The sequence below is a fragment of the Bombina bombina genome, chromosome 1 (assembly GCF_027579735.1).
Source record: "Bombina bombina isolate aBomBom1 chromosome 1, aBomBom1.pri, whole genome shotgun sequence".
Classification (NCBI taxonomy): Eukaryota; Metazoa; Chordata; class Amphibia; order Anura; family Bombinatoridae; genus Bombina; species Bombina bombina.
The window spans coordinates 1,180,979,314-1,181,003,313 of NC_069499.1; the positions used below are offsets into that span (position 1 = coordinate 1,180,979,314).

Here is a 24,000-nt window from a genome sequence, read left to right on the forward strand (position 1 = left end):
TAATTCATACAACTATTTTGTATGATTCTGTTTTATAGTTCTCTTAATGCTGGTTTATGCTCCTAATGCCCATTTTACTGTGTGTAACGTTGCTAAATTATTCTAAGGTCATTTACACTTTAAGAATAAATCTCCTATACAATAATGTGGAACTAAAGAGGGCTATTTCTCTGGAAATAAAATTACCACTTTAGTGAAAATATCTCTAACTCCCTATTCTTTATTTTATTGCTAGCAAAATATATATTTTTTTTTCAATAGTTATCTAAGCTTTGAGGATGAAAAGCAGTCAAACAGAAACTGTATTCTTACTAAAGGATCATTGTTGTCCACTTTTTTGTTGTCTTATCTAAAGAAGGTATAACAACTCATGTCCCTGTCCTGAATAAATCAATGTTTTTTTCTTGTCATGAATGCAGGGGAGCGTCCCTCTACACCACTGATTTTCAAACTTGTCCTCAGACCTCCCTAACAGGTCAGATTTTGAGGATATCTGAACTGGAGCACAGGTGAAATAATCAGCTGATTAATAAACATGGTTATTTTACCTGCTCTCATCCAAGGTAATCCCAAAAACCTGGCCTTTTAGGGAGGTCTGAGGGCAGGTTTGAAAACCAGTGCTCAAGTCTACACCAATAAACAAGAAGCAGTTGTCCTTACCAGCCAGTGAGGGAGTGAACTGTATTAGTTTCTATTTAAATTTAAGCAACTTTTACTTGTTTGTTCAGGCATGAGCGAACTTGCAGCCGAGAGTTAAAGGGACACTCAAATCAAAATACACTTTTATGATTCAGATAGATCATGCAATTTTAAGACACTTTCCAATTTACTTCCATTATCAAATTTTGCACAATGATCCTACTGAGCATGTGTACAAGCTCACAGGGTATACGTATACTAGTCTGGGATTGGGTGATGTCTGTCACATGAAACAGGGAGCCGGAAAATGGGAGAAAAAATACATTTGTTAGAAAAAAATCTACTGCTTATTTAAACTTCAGAGTAGGTGTAAAATCATTCTCTTTTTATTATGTACTTTTTAATTATGTAATTCTACTGCACTGAGTGGTCCTTTAAGAAGTAGTGGTCATCAGACCTTTGCTTCTTAATCCACTTCTGTTATAACATTTTATATTTTCTCCTTTAAGCCCCAATAATTTGCTATTGAAAAATATGCCATAAATCACCCAATTAGAATGTAAGGTTTTTTTATACACTAAACTCTATTGGATTGGAAAATGAATTTCTTTTAATAGCATTACACTATTCTATATGTAATCTCTAATCCAATATTTTACATTCAATTTATATAGACTTTCATTTATTATATTATTTATTGTGTATAGGTGATATGATCACTTTTTATAAATATATTCAAGGCCCATATATAGAGTTAGCAGAAGCTCTGTTTATTCTGAGGAAATTGTTTGTAACAAGAGGTCACAATTTAAGGCTGGACGGAAGGAGATGTTTTTTTCACTGTAAGAGCAATCAAATTGTATAACTCATTACCGAAGGAGGTAGAAAATGCCAATACCTTAGATATGTTTAAAAATGACAGATATATTTCTGACTAGAAATTTTTTTTAGGGATATGATTGCTTGTGTTAAATGGGTCACTTTTTTAATGGGATTAAATTATGCTCAATTGGAGCCTTTATTGTAAATCAGCTAAGATCTGTATAGGTTGAACTCAATGGACTTCAGTCTTCTTTCGTGCTCATCTACTATGTTATACTATGTTACTATGTTTCTATGTTACTATTATATAAACTTAAAATACTTAAAATGGAGATAGAGTTTGATTTAGTGTAGTGGGAATCCAATCAACTCCAGTGCAGTCCGCAATATTTTAATTTTATCGACCATCACATGCAGGAGGACACATTTTATTCTTATTGTTTATATCTAATGTACATGATAATTTTCTAGGTTGGAACCAGGGTATCTAGTAAAACTTTATCCAATAAGGAAATACAATACCATAAATAATGAGGTAGGAGGCTATGCTCTGAAGAAGTTGTATACATGCATTTAAAATAAAACTATTTTTGCCAGCAATTATATGTAAGATAGGTTAGTGTCATTTTTATAAACATGTTAGCTACACAGTCAGCCACAGTCACATTTAAAACTGAAATAGTCTCTTCTGGTACAAACACAGATGCTAACAATATAGCATCTCCCTACATCCACAAATAGACAGTGGCTTGAATCCATTAATGCTTGCCAGGGATACAAGCTGCAACTGAGAGGCAAATATAGTACAATATAATATTCAATATTTAGATGAATGCTTCTTTACTCATGAGGACTCTGATACTCCTAACTACCCTTGCATTTTATATTATGTCTCATATATGTTTCTCAAATATTTCCTACCAGCCATACACCTAACATTGATGAAATCCTTCAGTGAATCACATTTACAGTAGTGTTAAACCCACTGTCAGTCACATGTAGAGTAATACTTCAGTCCTTGTGAGTCACATACAGAGCTTAAAGGGACAGTATTCTATAAAATTGTTTTTTCCTTAATGTGTTTCAAATGACTTTTTTTATCAGATGCAGAGTATAAAATGCATGAGATTTGCTTTTTTAAGGCTTATTTGTGTATATGAATTAGCTGATTTTGTGTTTTGAAGCCACAACTTAATAAAATGGGTTGAGCTTGTAGGTATAATCAAATCTCATTACTTTATCACATTGTGCAGTGGCGTCACTATGGGGGTGCGGGGGTACGGGCCGCACCTGGGTGACACCACCAGGACACATTTTTATTTATTTTTTTAATTTTTTTTATTGAAATTCAAAGAAATACAGTGTAGAGATGCATAGAATATTTTATTAGAGGGGCCAGCATTTGTGAACATTAGTGGGACTGGGGAAGTTGTAGACACTTCATTTTTTTGCCCCTTGAGCCAGCGCTGCAATTTCCACAAATAGTTGTCCTGGCTGCTTTTGCTTGTTTGTACTTTGCTCCTCCCCTGCCCAATTTCACTATGAATGTTGTGAGCGTGCCGTGGGGCTTGCGAAGTTGCGCTGCTAGCCTAAACCTACCTGCCTATCTGACTCCACTGCTCCACACGTCACTGAGCAGTGAGCATACTCACTGCTGTGCTGTCTCTCTAAACGGGAACCTGGAAATCGTGAGGCGGATGTCTGGCACCTGACCGCATGACTGTCTGACACTGTCTCTAAAGTGAAGGAGCCACGTATGATGCCCACCAGACCGGTACGGTTAGAGTACACTAAGTGCACACTGAAGAGGTAGGAGGGGAGGCGCGGGCGGGTGTCTGGGGGTGGGCAGAGTGCAGAGGTGATTCGCCATAAGAAGCGGTAGGCACGTGGCCCGGGGCTGTGCACTGACAGACTTGGAACAGAGTCAGAGAGCAGAATTTTCATAGTTTGCGCCTAAACCTTTTCTTTAGTGATTTATTTTAGAGTGCTCTGTTTATCTTTCATTTGATGCTCTGCTGAGCCAGGGAGCAGCTCTAGGCATGAGCTTTATAATTAATGCAGTGCAGATTACATATTTTGTGTGTGTGCAAGTTTTTTTGTGTGTGTCTGAGTGTTTGTGTGTGTGTCTGAGTGTTTGTGTGTGTGTGCCTGAGTGTTTTTGTGTGTGTGTGTGTGCCTGAGTGTTTTTCCGAGTGTTTGTGTGTGCATCTGAGTGTGTTTTTAAGTGTGTTTTGAGTGTGTCTGAGTGTTTGTATGTGTGTGTGCCTGTGTTTTTGTGTTTGTGTGTGTGTCTGCTTTCTGGGGGGGGTGACACCATAACTTACCGCACCGGTTGACACCAACCCTAGTGACGCCACTGACATTGTGTACATATACATGCTTCTTTATCTTAAATCTGTCCGCAAACCAATCACCAATACTTGGAGAGAACAATGGAAAATTAACATTTTATTACCTTATCTCTTCTGTAACCCACTGGGAGTGTAAATTCTTCATCTGGTTGTATTAACACAGCTTGGCCTCAAAGCCAACAACTTTCAGGATGAGTGGGGATACCACAGGCTAAATAAACTATTTTAAATGCCAATATAAGGTTAATGGAAATACTTGTAAACAATTTAATACACTCCAGCAGGTAAAGTGGATCATTGGGAACAAATTAAAGGGGAGGCATTTTTTTGAGTAAACTGTCCCTTTAAGTCCTTGCTAGTCACATATAGAAAGCAGTACTTAAGTCCTTGTCAGTCAAATAGAGAGCAATACTTAAGTCATTGTCAGTCACATACAGAGCAGTACTTAAGTCCTTGTCAGTCACATAGAGAGCTGTACTTAAGTCCTTGTCAGTCACATACAGAGCAATACCTAATTCCTTGTCAGTCACATAGAGAGCAGTACTTAAGTCCTTGTCAGTCACATAGAGAGCAGTACTTAAGTCCTTGTCAGTCACATAGAGAGCTGTACCTAATTCCTTGTCAGTCACATAGAGAGCAGTACTTAAGTCCTTGTCAGTCACATACAGAGCAGTACTTAAATCCTTGTCAGTCACATACAGAGCAGTACTTAAGTCCTTGTCAGTCACATACAGAGCAGTGCTTAAGTCCTTGTCAGTCACATAGAGAGCAGTACTTAAGTCCTTGTCAGTCACATACAGAGCAGTACTTAAATCCTTGTCAGTCACATACAGAGCAGTACTTAAATCCTTGTCATTCACATACAGAGCAGTAATTAAGTCCTTGTCAGTCACATATAGAGCAGTACTTAAGTCCTTGCCAGTCACATATATAAAGCAGTACTTAAGTCCTTGTCATTCACATACAGAGCATTTTGACAGTTTTTCACCACTAGAGGGTGTTAGTTCATGTGTTTCATATAGTTAACACTGTGCTCACGCACATGGAGTTCCTATGAGCCAGCACTGATTGGCTAAAATGCAAGTCTGTCAAAAGAACTGAAAGAAGGGGGTAGTTTGCAGAGGCTTAGATACAAGATACAGAGGTAAAAATTATATTTATATAACTGTGTTAGCTATGCAAAACTAGGGAATGGGTAATAAAGGAATTATCTATTTTTCCAAACAATCTATCTAAATATCTAAAGGTCGACAGTCCCTTTAAGTCCTGGCCAGTCACATACAGAGCAGTACTTAATTCCTTGTCAGTCACATACAGAACAGTACTTAATTCCTTGTCAGTCACATACAGAGCAGTACTTAAGTCCTTGCGAGTCACATACAGAGCAGTACTTAAGTCCTTGTCAGTCACATACAGAGCAGAACTTAAGTCCTTGTCAGTCACATTATATACAGAGCAGTAATTAATTCCTTGTCAGTCACATACAGAGCAGTACTTAAAGGGCCATAATACCCAAATGTTTAAACACTTGAAAGTGATGCAGCATAGCTGTAAAAAGCTGACTAGAAAATATCTCCTGAACATCTCTATGTAAAAAAGAAAGATATTTTACCTCAAAGGTTCCTCAGTAGCCACCTCCCATTGTAAAGGATTTCTAAGCAGCATATTAGTGTGTCTGTCCTGGGACAGCTGAAAGGATGAGCATCGTGAACTCTCATATTATTTCACCAATCAGGTAAAGGAAGCTTACTATGAAATCTCATGAGAGTTAAGTCAAATCTCATGAGATCACAGTAAGAGTTTATGACCTCAGCACTGCTGATGCTGATTGGCTGCTGTTCATTTCTTCATTTTTTTTTTATTTTTACCTGCAGCTGGGAGCAGGTGAAGTATAACTTTTTACACAGAACTAACTCTGCTGAGCTGAGGAGATTGTGAGGTAAAATATCTTCCTTTTTTACATAGAAATGCTCAGGTGATATTTTCCTGTCAGCTATTTACAGTTATACTCCATCAGTTTCAAGTGATTTAGCATATGAGTATTATGTCCCTTTAATTCCTTGTCAGTCACATACGGAGCAGTACTTAAGTCCTTGTCAGTCACATACAGAGCAGTACTTAAGTCCTTGCAAGTCACATATAGAGTAATACTTAAATCCTTGTCAGTCACATATAGAGTAATACTTAAATCCTTGTCAGTCACATACAGAGCAGTATTTGAGTCCTTGTCAGTCACATATAGAGAAATAATCATTGCCAGTAGACATGTGCATGGCGAAAAAAGTCGGTTCGGTTCGGATCGATTCAGATTTTTTCGAATTTCGGTTCGGATCCATTCGAATTCGGAAAAATTAGAATCAATTCTGTTCGGATTCGTTTCAGATTTATTCGGATTCAAATAAATTCGGCTGAATTTGGTTTGATTCGGTTCGGTTCGGAATTTCAGAATTTCGGTAAGTATTAGGTGGGATATGCTGTGTATTAAACTAGTATTATTTACTGTATATTAGGTGTAACCCATAGCAGAGTGATATAACCTAATATACTGTACAATACTAGTGTAATCCATGGCCACCCGAATCTACAGAATAAATCTGAATAAATCCAAACTAATTCGGATTTATTCGGTAAATTCGGCACTATTTTAATTCAGAAATTCGAATTGATCCGAATCCTGAATTTACCGAATTCGGCCAAATTTCCGAATCAATCCGAAACGAATCGCACATGTCTAATTGCTAGTCACATATAGAAAGCAATACTTAAAGTCACAGGAAACTCAACATTTTTCTTTCATGATTCCGACAGAACATGCTCTTTTTTAAACAATTTTCCAACTTAATTCTGTTATCAATGTTGCTTCATTCTCTTTTAAAAAAAGCAGCAATGCACTACTAGGAGCTAGCTAAACACATTAGTAAGCCAATGGCAAGAGGCATATATGTACAGGCACCAATCAGCAGCTAGCTTCCATCTCCTGAGCCTACCTAAGTATGCTTTAGGATACCAAGTGAAGTAAGCAAATTAGATAATAGAATTAAATTGGAAAGTTGTTTGAAATTGTATTCTCTGTCAGAATCATAGTGACAGGTGCAAAAATTCAAGGGCAGCACACATTAGAATGTTATCTTCTACCACTGCCTGCCTGGCCCTGCCATGAGGCATTTGCCAGGTAGAGAGCAGCACTGAAGTATATTCAGGGAAAGGTATGCGCACAGAGGAGGCCTCAAAACTATTCTGTATCCTGTGGGGCAATAATTAAATTACAATCACAATACAACAGTCTACAGATACGTTATAGAATAATCAGGGCAACAGAATTTGCAGGCTTGCCCTATTTACCTTGTTAATCAAATGATATATACTGTAGTGTATGTATAGGTAAACAGCTAAAAGTGATGTGATTTGGTAAATAAATGGTATACTGGTATTTTCAGATGTCAGCTTGTTGACTCTTTAAGTGATGATGTATCTCTCCAAAATAACACATTTCCTGTTGCAAAAGCAATATCACTATTATAAGACCAAGGTTGCGAAATATCATATTCTTCCTGGTTTCACAGTATTCTGATAAAGAAGAGGGCTGTGTCCAGTATTCAGCAGGACATTTCAGTATTTGTCCAAGCTGTCCAGTTAAATCTTCACAAAACTACTGGACACTGAAATCTCTCTCTTTTTTTTTTTTTAAGTTCCTGAGTGTTAGCTAAATGTCAAAAAGGCTTTTTGTGCCTAATCACATTACAAATATGGAGCAGAAAGAAGTGAGGTGTAGTTGTGGGTCAAATAACTTCTGTTTACGTGTGTTACTGGCTTCCAAAGAGGCAAAATTATTTAATTGTGCGTTACTGACATGACAGCTAAGTTGTGAAAAATATACATTGTGGGATCAAGAGTGAAGGCTAAGGTAAAGCTTTTGGGCGTTAAAGTAAAGGTAAACTTTGGTGGATGAAAGTCCGTTTTTTAAAAATACTATTAAAAACAGGGGCACTTTTATTCATCAAAGTTTACAAAGCAGCTGTTTTGTTAAAAAAATTACCTTTTTTCTTTTCACTGCTACAGCAGCTTCCCCCACCCAGAGATCCTCTTTTCACACGTCAGCAATGACTAAACCTGCTTCCTCCAATCACAGCTTTCCCCCCAGGGTAGTCATTGCCTGAAGCCATGCTGTGATTGGAGGAAGCAGGATTAGTCATTGCTGACGTGTGAATAGAGGATCTCTATGTGGGGGAAGCTGCTGTAGCAGTGAAAAGAAAAAAGGTAATTTTTTTAACAAAACGGCTGCTTTGTAAACTTTGATGAATGAAAGTGCCCCTGTTTTTAATAGTATTTTTAAAAAAACTGACTTTCATTCACCGAAGTTTACCTTCACTTTAATGTGTCCAGGATTGCTAACAACTCTATATGTATCCCAATATATCCCCAGGGTCTGGGAGGTGTATTCTCTATGAGAGAGACTGATGGCTGTGGATAGGATAATGCAGGCTGTCGGCAGACATGGGTCAGATCATGGGTGGAATCTGGGTAGTGCCAAGTATCAGTTTCAAAACTGGGGCATTTGCCCTGAAAGTAAAGCTGTGGGAGGGACGGTGGGATACAGCTTCCAAACAGTGACAATCTAGTAATATGTGGGGCAGTTTTTCCCTGGAGAAGCCTAATATAAATCAAGATGATAATACAGAATTTCCTGCAAAGCCAAAGCATATTAATTCCTTTCATAAGGTCATAATTATTTAGTATTCAGCAATAAATATAAGGGGCCAATCAATACCTTAACAGTGTGGGATGCTAGCCAATGCATGTGAAGAATGGATGCTTATTTCTGCATCTGTTACTGAAAAATATCTGTTACCTCAATTAACCCTCCCCTTGCTCTGAGTAGAGAGAGGCGCGTATAAAAAAAAAATATCTGCTTTGTAAATTTATGGGATGTCAGCTTTGAGAATTTGAATATTTTTACAATATAGATTGGGATGCTTAGTTTATGAATGCCAATGACAAAGAGTAAAAAGGAATATTACAGAGAAAACTATTTTAAAATGATTATTATTATATATTAATTTGCAAAATACAATAAGTAAAATAAAATATATCACTATATAGAGATACAATTTAGGTTTTATCCACTTAAGCTATTAATTACACACTGTTATATGGACACTCTCTAAAACAGTGCTTTCCAAACTGTGTGTCGTGACACATTAGTGTGTCGTTGGCAGTGTGTAGGTGTGTCCCTGCTTCAGCACAAATTTGTTTGAATTTAATTTTTTTTAACATTTTCTTTTGGTTTTTGACTTTCCTCCTGCCTGCTACGCATATCATGTGGTTGACACATGACTGATACCTAGTGGGTAACAGATTATCTTAACCTATTGGCGCAGCTCACCGGGAACTGAAACTATTCTCATTGGCGGCTTTGGCTGCACATTGGTTCCTGATTGCACGTGTAGTCTCCTCAATCGGCTTGTGACTACATGTGTAGTCAGTGAGTGTAATAGCAGTGTGTTTGCAGCGCTGGCAGTAGTCAGTCGGACTACGGCAGTACCTTAAATGCTGAGCTGAAGTCAGAAGTCAGTGGGGGTTTTTTTTGGCAACTAGCTCCCAGTAGTGCATTGCTGCTCCTGCTCTTGATATATGGATAGGAAGTGGAAGCTTAAAAATGCTTGATGATGAAATGCGAGTGTCTTTATCTAATATTCCCCCAAATATTCAAAAACTGTGTTCATCCCATCAACCTCATACATCCCATTAAAATAGCAAGTAGCTATTGGTGTTATTAAACTTCTTTTTAATTCTTACACATACATACTGTTACTTGTAAATACATTTCGTTATTATACAATTTGTGTGTGTCCGTATCTCTTAAAACAAGTTAGTTTAACCTCCTGTTTGCTAGTACAACTGATTTACTGTGTCACGAAATGATGTAGGTCTAAAAAGTGTGTCACCAACATGAAAAGTTTGGAAAGCTCTGCTCTAAAACATATTTTGGGGGACTGCTATTTCAATCAATACCTGCATTTAAAATGTAGGTGCTGTACATTTTGTAATAATGATTGTTAGTGAAATAAAGTTTAGCTTGTTGTTGTTTTATAGAAAGCATTATGCAGCAGCAGGAATCTTGTATAAAGTATAAGCTGTAATCTATTCAGATATAGGAGGACAGGTACACTTTTCTTGAGTGCACTGTCTTGATTGTCCTCATATTTCTTACTGTGCATAAAATGGTTACGAAAATTCCAGTATTGTCACATTTAGTGCCTTATAATCTTTAAAAGATAAAGATGATAGCAATATACATGAGATATTTGCCACTGGGTTAAAAAAAGCTAAATGTAGCATTATTGTAAAATCATAAATGCCATATTCTATCATTAGTAACATTTTCGCTGTGCACTGGCCTACATTTTGTTTTATGGTCCATGAATCTGTACTTTCCCAAAAAGACCCTGGAGATCCTTAGACCTAGTTAATATTACTCTATTCTAGCCACTTATTTGCTATTATGATCTGATTTAGTGTAGAATTGGAACAGTTATTCTGGGGTTGCCCTATTTTTAGTACAATGAAATGTAGCTTATTTGTCTTCTAAAAGCCAGCTTCTCAAACCAATGAGCAAGGCAACACCATGTCTTGCTTAGTAACCAGGGATGGGGCGCTGTATCAGTATTGAAAGGGACACAAATCTGTTCTAATGGGTTTGAACATTTTCCTATGGCACTATTGCTTCCTATAAACAAGTATATAGCCCCAGCAGTTTAGCAGGGCTGGTGGTTAGTGGCTACTTGCATATGCCCACCCAGCTAATTATCGCCCAGATAGTAAGTGGAGCACTATTGATAGCTCAGGGTATGCTATCAATATTGCTGGACAGTGCTAGGGTTAGCACGCAAATTAATATTACAAATTCATGGCAAAGAAGAATAACCAGAGAATGTTTAGCACAGCTGATATCCCTTTAGGACGCCCTATACTTTAAATGGATAATGTGACTACGCTAAACATCACTTGTATTACAAGTTAAAAGCTATATGCTGCATTTAAGCATAACACTTAAAAGCTCTAAAAAATCTTAGCTTGACTTGGGACCTGAATTAAAGTTTTAGGTCTACAAAAAAAACTTTTACAAAAAATGTAAAACATATTAAGATAAAGTAATACACTAATATATATATACATTTTAGATGTAAAATATAAATGTATTATTGAAATAAAAAAATAAAAGGGTTGAGATATGGTATATGACAAGGTGTTTGACTGCGAAGGGGTTAGATATAAATATAAATATATGTGTGTATGTTTATATCTATATCTATATATATATATATATATATATATATATATATATATATATATATATATATATATATATATATATACTTTCGAGCCCTTCCCAGTCAAACACCTTGACATATAAACTATCAGTTTTAAACAAATTTAATGTTTCTTTCTTTTTTTAATAGAAATACTTGGGGGCCGAATTATCAAGCTCCATAACCGGTCCCCTGCTATGAGGCTGCGGACATCAATCCGCCCGATTCTATATGATCGGGCTGATTGACACCACCATCTAGCAGCCGATTGGCCGCAAATCTGCAGGGGGTGGCATTGCACAAGCAGTTCACAAGGACTGCTTGTGCAATGATAAATGCCGACAGCGTATGCTGTCGGCATTTATCGATGTGCGGCGGACATGATATGCTACATCGTATCATGTGCGCTCACACTTTCATAAATCGGCCCCTTAGTCTTCACTTTATATATGTATATTTATTTATATATGTATATATAAAGTTTATTCTAAGTGAAGGACAAAGGTATTTCACATATTCTTTACGCACAGTTTTCCTAGTACACCTTTGGGTGTGCAAATGAAAGCCAGAAGAGGCTTTTATAGTAGGCCCCACAGAAGTCTTTGGGGAAAGGGAGTTAGAGTGGCCATGCTATCCGACCTCTAGATGTAAGCTACTCTTTCACTCGTGGGCTAAAATTTTACTTTCAACTTTTAATACAAGTGCAAGAATAGGAGTGTTATTGATTAAAAAAGACCGTCTACTCCAACATTTTTATTGTTTAAAAAGATAGATAATCCCTTTATTACTCATTCCTCAGTTTTGCATAATCAACATGGTTATATTAATTTACATTTTTCCTCTGTGATTACTTTGTATCAAAGCCTATTTTGACAGCCCCCTGATCACATGGCTATTTATCATCTAGTGGCTTGCATTTTAGCCAATTAGTGCAATGTCATGCACAACGCCAAGGGAAAGAGCACAATGTTATCTATATGGCACACATGAATTATCAGTCTCTTGTTGTGAAAAGCTAATAAAACAGCATGTGATAAGAGGCTGTCTTTAGTGGCTTAGAAACAGGCAGAAATTTAGAGATTTAAACGTTATAAATTATATTAATATAACAATGTTGGTTGTGCAAAGCTGGGTAGTAAGAGGTGTTATCTATCTTTTTAAACTATAACAATTTTGGTGTAGACTGTCCCTTTAACTTGAGTGGTGTTAGCACTCAATAGCGCTAATATGCTTGTGGTCCACTTGTAATCTAGCCCTATATGTTTAACTCCTTTGCCGTTGTGAAACAAATATGTATAGTGTAATAAAATAATAATCTAATACAAAATCCCTACTCTACAACTAAGGGTGTATTGCGCTGTGCACTGATCCCTGAGATGAAATCTATATTAAACTAAATACATGGTAAGAAATTTACAGGTGTATATTTATACACAACTGATTCCTAAGTACAGCGTTAATAGTTTTCCGGGACATGCCTCATTTTCATAAAAATATATATAAAAATAAAGTTCTCAGAGGAGGAAAATACATAAAAAAAAAGGTACAGTGCTGTCCCTTTAAGTAGTAAACATGCAGAGTCTCCACCCAGACAGCAAACTCTTCCAATAAATAAACACATAAATACATCATTTTGAATGTTCAGTGAGTAGAATACTTTAGTCACAAGCCCTACATAAATAGTTGGTGTTGCAGAGCTGCTTTGTTCACAGCACTGTTTGACCTCACTCCCCTCCATGCAAGTAGTGTGTTTGTCAGAGATAGGATTATCGCTGTGTAGCCCATTCATAAACTGTGGTGCATGTAAGTCTTTTCCTAACAAAAAGGCAGAAGTGCCAAAGTGACAAGAACCCTCCCCCTGCACGTAATGAAGTAAACATTTCTGTTCAACATAGCATTAATAACAGAATATATATTTATTTGCTTTTGTGCAAATGTTTATACTTATTTTCTGTTAGCCATTTATTTATAATTAAAAGCAATATACAAACTGTTGGGATTTTAAATGGAAACACACCTTTGTGAACGAAATCAGTGACATTTTTGAAATCCTGGTCATAAAATGCAGCTCCATTTGTAATCCCTTTATGAAGACGACTATACTTAAAAGGGCAGTCTACTCCAGAATTTTTATTGTTTAAAAAGATAGATAATCCCTTTATTAACCATTCCCCAGTTTTGCATAACCAACACTGTTATATTAATTAATACACTTATTACCTCTGTAACTGGTTTCTAAGCTTCTGCAGACTGCCCCTTATCTCAGTTATTTTGACAGGCATGCATTTAAGACAATCGGTGCTGACTCTTAAATAACTCAACGGGAGTGAGCACAATGTTATCCATCTGACACACATGAACTAGCAGTATTTAACTGTCAAAAACTGTAAAAATGCACTGAGATAAGAGGCATGTTAATGCTACACACCATTTCTTGATGTTAGGGTCCTGATTTCCATCTATTCACTTTTCCTACAGATGCTGTTGGCCTACGGGATATCACATATTAAATACATATGCAAATGTGTCTCCTGCCCTCTGCAGACGGACTATATAGTAGATATGATTAAAGCATAAGTGAATCAAGACCATAAATGCAAATACAGCTCTAAAATATTGTATGCGGTCCTTTCAGAGTGTATTGCAAATGTACAACATAATTTAATTATTCCAAATTGTCGTGGAATTCTTGCAAACATGTCAAAAAGGCCAGTTCTGGACTTAATCAATTGCCATTAGCTGACAAATTTGATGTGTAAAATGTTCTCGAAAATCTGTTGAAAAGTATCTAGAAAATGGATTGCAATTGCTAAGCATTTTTTTCCCCATGTTAAAAATAGGGCATTTTCGGTGATTACATCAAACATAAAGTGCCCTTTCTCTGCTAAAAGCCCACTGAAAACAAATTATCCAATATATAGGAATTTTGCCCTCTGTCCTCAGTCTAATTGTACATGTGCACTGTGACTATGAACAGTTTTCTCAATATATGCAGGTAACATACTATAATAATTAACACATCAGTCTTTTTGCAGCCTAGATACCTGATGCTTTATCTAGGCAAATTAAATGAATAAAAATGAATGTGTAATCTCTCTTAACATTTAATTTATCAGATTAATGCCTCTCTGGAGGAGCAGGAATTCAATGAAGCATGGGGGGTTAAGGCCAAAGAATTGTTTGATCCCTTCTGGGAGAATTTCACTGATCCTGATCTTAAGAGAATCATCCGGTCAATCCGATCTCTGGGAGCATCCAACCTGCCCTTACCAGAACGTAAAGAGGTTAGTATGCAGAAATATCATTTATGTTGTTAGTATTCCTAGTGTAAGAGTGTGGGGTACAAGTGGTGCAGCAAGTGCAGTGGCACCAGGGTGCAAACATGTAATAAGCAGCTGGCAACTCACAGTGCATACACAGAACACGCTATACACCAGTGACGTGCAGTCACAGGAGGCAGGTGAGGCAGTGCCTCCCCTGGCCAATGTATGTAATAACAGCCTTTTGATAAAAAATAAAAAATAAAAAATTAGATCTTTTTTTTTTCATATTTTTTTTTTTAATAAAAAAAGGTGACCCTCCACCAAATTCATGTGCTTGTGTAAAACTTATATAAAAAACGTAATACAATATAATACATAATTCAATACATTCATATTGCGCAAGACAAGGCCAGCCAGCTGTCCTTGCATTGCGCAATATGAATGTATTGACTCACTGTGGAAGTGTATGGGCCGCTGAGAGACTGCCACCAAGAGGAGAAAAGGTGTTAATGCAGTGCTCTCCAATGCACCCCATACGCTCCCACTGGAGGCTTGACTGTGAAAGCCTCCGGACTCAGCCCTGGCCGCCTCTCAGAGCCTCAGCCAATCAGAATTCAGCAAGTCGACTGAGTCTCTCTGGGGCTGGCTATCGCTGAGTGCCGGGAAGGAAATAGAATCGAGGCGCGCATCAGCGTGTCACGTGCGGTCACGTGACTGTTCTCTCAGAGCAGCTCAACTCAGAGATGGAGTCAGACGTGGTGGAGTGGACAGGTTGTGTCAGTGAGTGGACAACTTTCAATTTACAGCAACCGGAGAAGACTAAGTATAATCTATCTATTAGCGCATCTTTTTTAGGTAGGTGGCGGCACTTGACTGCCGGTGCTATTACTTGATAATTGATATTTTTTGAGATAATTAAATTCAGTGAGTGTCAGTGAAAATTGATGAATGAATTATAATATATTTATTAAATACAAAACTGCTCTTATAGTGACTGAGCCTGAGCCTCGAAGTGTTGTTGATTTAGATTAGGATAGGACTACTTAGTGATGATCAGTTCAGATGGGTGCCCCCCCTCTGCTGCTCTGAATCTGACATGTTAAGTGCCTGTGTGACCGTGCTGGAAGGAACTTGTGACTCAGTCTGATCCTCTTCTCTGCTTATTTGCTTAGTAAATGTATTTTGTGTATGACCCTGTCAGTGTTGTAAGTAGTTACAACACTGACCAGGTCATACACAAAATACATTTATTAAGCAAAACTTGCAAGTTGCTATGGTATGTTGATGTTCTCTACTTCTCTGGCAGCTTAATAAATATATTTTAATGAGCAGCCATCTTGCAGCCATCTTGTGATTTAGTGCTTATTTGCTTAATAAATGTATTTTGTGTTTGACAAGGTCAGTATTGTAACTTACAAAATATATTTAAATTATAAATATATTTTAATGAGCAGCCATTTTGTGATTTTGTGCTTATTTGCTTAATAAATGTAACTTACAACACTGACCAGGTCATACACAAAATACATTTATTAAGCAAAACTTGCAAGTTGCTATGCTATGATATTTTTGTTGAAAATCAGATCTAAATATAATCATTAGCTACTGAGCATATTTAGATATTTTTTCCAACAAAGGATATCTGATTTTCTTCATTCGTTTGATATCCTTTGTTGAAAAGCATATCAAAATACGCTCAGTAGCTACGAAGCATATTTAGATATGCTTTTCAACAAAGGATATCAAAAGAATGAAGAAAATCAGATATCCTTTGTTGAAAATCATATCTAAATATGCTCAGTAGCTAATGAGCATATTTAGATCTGAGTTTCTTCATTCTTTTGATATCCTTTGTTGCAAAGCATATCTAAATATGCTCATAGCTACTGAGCATATTTAGATATGATTTTCAACAAAGGATATCTGATTTTCTTCATTCTTTTGATATCCTTTGTTGAAAAGCATATCTAAATATGCTCAGTAACTACTAAGCATATTTAGATATGCTTTTCAACAAAGGATATCAAAAGAATGAATAAAATCTGATATCCTTTGTTGAAAATCATATCTAAATATGCTCAGTAGATACTGATTGGTGGCTGCATATAGATACCTCATGCGATTGGCTCGCCCATGTGCATTGCTATTTCTTCAACAAAGGATATCTAAAGAATGAAGGCGTATCCGATTGCTAGCCACTGCCTCACCAGCCTCTGAAGTCACCGCACATCACTGCTATACACAGACTACATATGTGTAACATGCAGCTGGCAACTCACAGTGCATACACATAACACGCTATACACAGGCTACATATGTGTAACATGCAGCTGGCAACTCACAGTGCATACACATAACACGCTATACACAGGCTACATATGTGTAACATGCAGCTGGCAACTCAGTGTATACACACAACATGCTATACACATGCTACATATGTGTAACATGCAGCTGGCAACTCACAGTGCATACACACAAAACGCTATACACAGGCTACATATCTGTAACTAGCAGCTGACAACTCACAGTGCATACACACAACATGCTATACACAGGCTACATATGTGTAACATGCAGCTGGCAACTCACAGTGCATACACACAACACGCTATACACAGGCTACATATGTGTAACATGCAGCTGTCAACTCACAGTGCATACACACAACACACTATAAACAGGCTACATATGTGTAACATGCAGTTGGCAACTCACAGTGCATACACATAACACGCTATACACAGGCTACATATGTGTAACATGCAGCTGGCAACTCACAGTGCATACAAACAACACACTATACACAGGCTACATATGTGTAACATGCAACTGGCAACTCACAGTGCATACACACAACATGCTATACACATGCTACATATGTGTAACATGCAGCTAGCAACTCACAGTGCATACACACAACATGCTATACACAGGCTACTTATGTGTAACATGCAGTTGGCAACTCACAGTGCATACACACAACATGCTATACACAGGCTACATATGTGTAACATGCAGCTGGCAACTCAGAGTGCATACACATAACACACTATACACAGGCTACATATGTGTAACATGCAGCTGGCAACTCACAGTGCATACTCACAACACGCTATACACAGGCTACATATGTGTAACATGCAGCTGGCAACTCACAGTGTATACACACAACACGCTATACACAGGCTACATATGTGTAACATGCAACTGGCAACTCACAGTGCATACACATAACACGCTGTACATAGGCTACATATGTGTAACATGCAGCTGGCAACTCACAGTGCATACACACAACATGCTATACACAGGCTACATATGTGTAACATGCAGCTGGCAACTCACAGTGCATACTCACACCATGCTTTACACAGGCTACATATGTGTAACATGCAGTTGGCAACTCACAGTGCATACACATAACACGCTATACACATGCTACATATGTGTAACATGCAGCTAGCAACTCACAGTGCATACACATAACATGCTATACACAGGCTACTTATGTGTAACATGCAGTTGGCAACTAACAGTGCATACACACAACATGCTATACACAGGCTGCATATGTGTAACATGCAGCTAGAAACTCACAGTGCATACATAAAACACGCTATACACAGGGTGCAAACATGTAATGTACAGCTAGAAACTCACACTGCATACACACTATACACAGGCTATAAACATGTATGAACAGACAGCCAATATATTCTATACACAGGCTACATATGTGTAACATGCAGCTGGCAACTCACAGTGCATACAAACAACATGCTATACACAGGCTACATATGTGTAACATACAGTTGGCAACTCACAGTGGATAAACACAACACGCTATACACAGACTACATATGTGTAACATGCAGCTGGCAACTCACAGTGCATACACACAACACGCTATACACAGGTTACATATGTGTAACATGCAACTGGCAACTCACAGTGCATACACACAACATGCTATACACAGGCTACATATGTGCAACATGGAGCTAGCAACTCACAGTGCATACACACAACATGCTATACACAGGCTACATATGTGTAACCTGCAGCTGGAAACTCACAGTGTATACACACAACACGCTATACACAGGCTACATATATGTAACATGCAGCTAGCAACTCACAGTGCATACACACAACACGCTATACAAAGGGTGCAAACATGTAACGTGCAGCTAGCAACTCACAGTGCATACACACAACACGCTATACAAAGGGTGCAAACATGTAACGTGCAGCTAGAAACTCACAACGCATACACACAACACGCTATACACAGGCTGTAAACATGTAACGTGCAGCTAGAAACTCACAACGCATACACACAACACGCTATACACAGGCTGTAAACATGTTATTAGTTATCTTGTTTATCATGTCTAATTTTCATTTTTTAACCCACGTGAGACTTTTATCACATGTTAGTATTTCTTCATTGCAGTTCAACACCATTCTTAGCCAGATGGACGAAATCTACTCAACAGCCAAAGTGTGTCCTCCCAACCAGAGCACCAACTGCTGGTCCTTAGACCCACGTAGGTGGATAAAACACAACATTTCCAAAATGACAAGCAAATAAAAGATTGTTGTAAAGATGTGCATTACTGTATTTGAGATGGGTTAGGGAAGCTTTTGTAAACTAGATAAGACAGTCGTATCAGATATTCAAGCAGGGTCTGAACAGATGTAGGATAGATAAGTCTTGTCTTGATTCTGACTGCCCTACATGCAGAGAAGACAGAATGAACAGTTTTTACTTGTAGGCAGAGGGAAATGAGGTCCCGCTATATATTTTCATCATGCTCATGCAAGCGGAATGATAAATATTGATTTTGCGAAAGCGATATTTGCTCTCCACTTTGTAATTCCAGTGCACACTAACGTGAGCTCGGTTCGCATTGCTGGGAAGCATTGCGCTCACAAGAGCGCGATTCCATAGGCTCCTATGGGAGTCTCGTTCTCATGCCATTAGACAAGGCATGAGAACTTTGTGCAGCAAAGGGGGTAAGTAGCACAACGATGGCATCAAAGTGTAAATATAGATGTATATGATATATACATATATATTTATGTGTTAATATGTGTATATACACATATTAATACATAAATATATATATATGTATATAAGCATATACATATAAATATTTACTGGGAGCACACAGTTCCCATACACCGCAATGTAAAGGCACTTTTCAGTGCAGTTTTTTCTAACAACCTACAGCTGCCGATTTTAGCCCCCAAAAAGTACTGTTTTAATTTTCTTTTTGTTTTAAATTATATATTTTTCTTTTTAAAAAAAGAAGAAAAAAAAAAGAAAACTTAACGCTTGATTTTGGGGGCATTTTGGGCACATATGTAAAATTAATATTAATAACCAGCCACTTGTAATAGCTGGTTATTTATTGTGCGCCCGCAAACAGGAAAATTAGCGCTTCACTTGTAATTGAGCTCCGTATAGGAACCTATATGTGCTCAAGCAAATTCTGATCTCCCAAGTTTGAAACTCACATTTAACTGAATAGGGAACATATTGCAAAACCGAATAACATGGACAACTTGACAGATAAATAAAAACGATTCTATTAGGTAGCGGCCTGTTTTTCAAAACAATAAATCCAGGCCAGCAGAAGGTGGCTAATCTGAAGAAAATAATAGAAATGAATTTGGGAAGGCAGCAAAATGTTGTATATTTAGAAACCTATATTGGTGATCTGTGGACAAAATAGACACATGCTATATAGCAAGATACAGACTGTTGTGAGCTAGGGCAGAGCAAGAAGAAGAAAACTAGAGGTCAGTTTGATTACAAGTGTGCCAAGCAGGTCTGGCATGATCTCAATTGATTGTCTGTAACTAACTGCACACCTACAAGCTGTTTTTTCTTTCTCTAGACCTGACAGACATTTTGGCCACATCACGGAGTTATAAGAAGCTTTTGTATGCCTGGGAGGGTTGGCATAACTCTGCAGGGGTGCCACTGCGGGAGAAGTATGAGAAATTTGTGACGCTCAGCAACAAGGCGCACAGTATGGATGGTAAGGTCGCCTGCCAATGACTGCTGAAGCTTTATAAGTCTGTTTCATTAGTTACACTAACATATAACGCCTCAGATTATTTCCTTGTGTTTCTCTGCTAGATTTTTTAGAGCACAAACAAGCAGGAAGCTGTAGCAGAGGGAGAAATATTGCAAATTAGGCTTCTCAGGGGCTTAAAGCAACAAACTGCAAGATAAGAGATGTAATGATGCCAGCAATACAGGAGCATAGACAGCTGATAAGCACCAAGTTGTCTTTATTGTTATTTTTAATACATGTATAGTACACAATAGCAAGTAAACACGCATTAAATTAAAAACAATGTGCAAACAGTTAAACTACTAATTTGCAGGGTTGTTTCAGCCATTTGAGTGTATTTATTTGGTCTCCTTTGCTAAAGCGCCAATAGAGCTCCCTCAACAGTCACTCTGCAGCAATTAGCAGGGTCAAGCAAACTTCAGCATACTTAAAGGGACACTGAACCCAAATTTTTTCTTTTGTGATTCAGATAGAGCATGCAATTTTAAGCAACTTTCTAATTTACTCATAGTAGCAAATGTTCTTCATTCTTTTGGTATCTTTATTTGAAAAGCAAGAATTTAAGTTTAGATGCCGGCCCATTTTTGGTGAACAACCTGGGTTGTTCTTTCTGATTGGTGGATAAATTTATCCATCAATAAACAAGTGCTGTCCATGGTCCTGGACTTTCTTTTTCAAACGAAGATAGCAAGAGAACGAAGAAAAATTGATAATAGGAGTAAATTAGAAAGTTGCTTAAAATTGCCTGCTCTATCTGAATCACGAAAGAAAAAAAATTTGGGTTCAGTATCCCTTTAAATTGGGCAAATAAAACATATACAGATAAAATCTTCACTGTGAATATATGTGACTGTAAAAGCTGCTGTTAAATGTGCTAGTGTTTTAACTGCTGCTTAAATGCATACGCCGTTATACTTTGTCTGTACAATTCATTTTTTTTGCTATAAAATGCAGAATTTATTAACATGTAAACAAAAAAATATTGTTCAGAGAACCCTATTGGCTGTAATATACAGAGCCCGATGATACAAAAACTCGCCAGCATGGAGAGAAATCACGCACAAACCGTTGTGTTTCTTTTTACCATTATAATGTAGTACAGGTATGTATCATTGGAATCCAGAGCTCTGCCTAGTGAGATAAAATTCTTACTTTTAGTACCATATAGACCATGATTCAGATTTGCAAAAAGGATAACGCACCCTCTGCTTGAATTGACTTGATGTATTTTATTCCCACTACTGCTAATGGAAGACCATGACATGCATCAACTCGTTCTTCTCATTTGCTTGAATATTCTGAGATGTTCACATCTCCTGCATAATACCAAGGAACAAGCTATTGCTGGACTAAATATAAAACTACGGATAGACATCCCATAAGCTTTAATTAATGAGAACGTTCTGTCAACTCCATCTTTATCTGCATATCAAGTACTTTGCACTAATCCTTTAGCAGCCTCTGGGTTCATGCTGTGTTCTATTTAGTAAAATATAGGTACTTTATCAGCTGTGACAGCTTAATCCAGCCATATCTCCATTCATAGTTATAAATCTCAAGGTTCATAGCAGATTCATCCCGAACAATAAATTCCTTTCTCATTAGTTGTTATGATAGTGAAAATGTAAAGAAACGTAGTGTCAGATATATCAGATTACACATTATAGGGGTAAATATATGACCACACGAAACAGCAATTATATTAACAGTGCTTAGAGACTGTTGAAATCTGAAAACCTAATGCAAGTATAAAAAGTAAAGCAGGGCTGTTCAGTAATATAAAGAACAAACATTATGAGGGGGGAGGGATGAAAGAGAAATGTGAAAACTGAGGGTATAAAGAGACTGCAAGATGCTGACAGTAAATGGGGCATACTACATGCTTCACAAAAAGATGTAAATAAAGGGATTCAATACCACTTAGATGGGAGATTCCGGACAATAAATACAGGAAAAGCTCAAAATTAATCTGACAACTTCTATCATTTAGGGGAAGGGCAAGATTCCAATCATGTTGCAGTAATTTGAGGAAAACGCCTCTATTGTAATCCTGTTGTAAACATGATGCTAAGGGGTATACAAATGCTAAACCTATACTTTCTATGTGCAAAGGGCATTTAATGTCAGCATCACAATTCATTATAAGCTACTGTAATACCATCAATATGTCTTCCTGATTATGTCGACTTTAATCTCAAATTGAGCAATACTCAAAATGGAAAGGTGAACTTGATATGGAAGGTTGAATTTCAAAATCTATTACACCAAGTTAATAGGTAGCATTGTTTTTTTTTCTAAATATTAGGGTATCCTCTGATCTCAAAGACTACTCAGTGATTAATTCATCTCAACTGAGCCACCTACCAGCCAGACCTCCCACCTCTAGTAACTTAGTTGTGGCGCCCAAAAACATACCCCTAAAACCCAAGCAACCCTTCTCTACATCAGCCCCATAGAAAAATCCAAGCACTAAGATAAGCAAGTTGTAATAAACATAAAAAAGCTGTCCCTTGTCTTGCCTGAAGCATAGCATTGTGTATTTATAGTATGAAACAAATGTTTAGCAATGCACCACATGAGAGTGCTACATCCTCTTTGGCAAATGAATCTCCGGCAGAGTTATTAACTTTAACATCTATATTAAAGTAAATCATGCAGATCTGTATATTAGTCTGTAGAGTTTATTCATGTAATTATTATTTTACAATTAACAGAGATCTGTATATTAGTCTGTAGAGTTTTTTCATTTAATTATTATTTCACAATTAACAAATAATATAAATATTTGTTAAAGTTGTTTCTCATCACTTACGTCCATCTGGTGGTGGCCAATAGGGGGAAAATGCCTCCTGCTGGCGTGGGTAAACATTTAGAGTCATACCCTGTGAACAACCATTAAAAAAAAAACTAAACTCCCATCCAGTGCAACAGAGAGTAATGTGACTGGTCAGCATAAATATTTCTTTATCATGTTTGCACAAGGTTTATAGTACTCAAGGTGAGGGGTTTATGAAAATGTATCGGTCAAAGACAAACACATACTTTAACCAGACCACTTATTTATGAAAGGGGTCACCTGACCATGGTCATTCAAAATATTTTTTAATGTGGGGGCAATAAAATTCTCTAAATATAATATCAGTGGAACATATCCTGTAGGAGAGAGTTGTTTGTTGCACATATGTTCTGCGTATCATTTTGAAATGGTGGCTTATTGACATTGAAATAGGGTCTGGTGCTTAGACATAAAAAGCAGATTTCAGGGGGCATTTGTACTCTCTTGTTCCTCCCAGACAACCATGCAGCTGACCCTTTGTATAGCCTGAGATCAGTGCTATTATACAACAGATTAATGTAAAAGAAGACACAGAAACTGTGTCTCTTTCTTGTGTCCACAAATTCATGACTGAGACACCTAATGCAAAAGAGATGATACTCCTCTATCAAATGAAGTGTAAAATCACCCTCTTTATGTCCTATAGTTGAGGGAAATGGTGAATATTTAATACACTAGACACTATAC

The 24,000-nt window shown here is 37.3% G+C and overlaps 1 protein-coding gene across 1 annotated transcript in view; it reads left to right on the forward strand.

The window, feature by feature from the left end:
- ACE (angiotensin I converting enzyme) overlaps positions 1 to 24,000 on the forward strand; it is a 186,981-nt gene that overhangs the window by 9,666 nt on the left and 153,315 nt on the right. Inside the window, exons 2-4 of the mRNA XM_053699782.1 lie at positions 14,239 to 14,406; positions 18,845 to 18,938; positions 20,295 to 20,438. Of these exons, the coding sequence (XP_053555757.1) occupies positions 14,239 to 14,406; positions 18,845 to 18,938; positions 20,295 to 20,438 (406 nt within the window). The remainder of the gene's footprint in view (positions 1 to 14,238; positions 14,407 to 18,844; positions 18,939 to 20,294; positions 20,439 to 24,000) is intronic.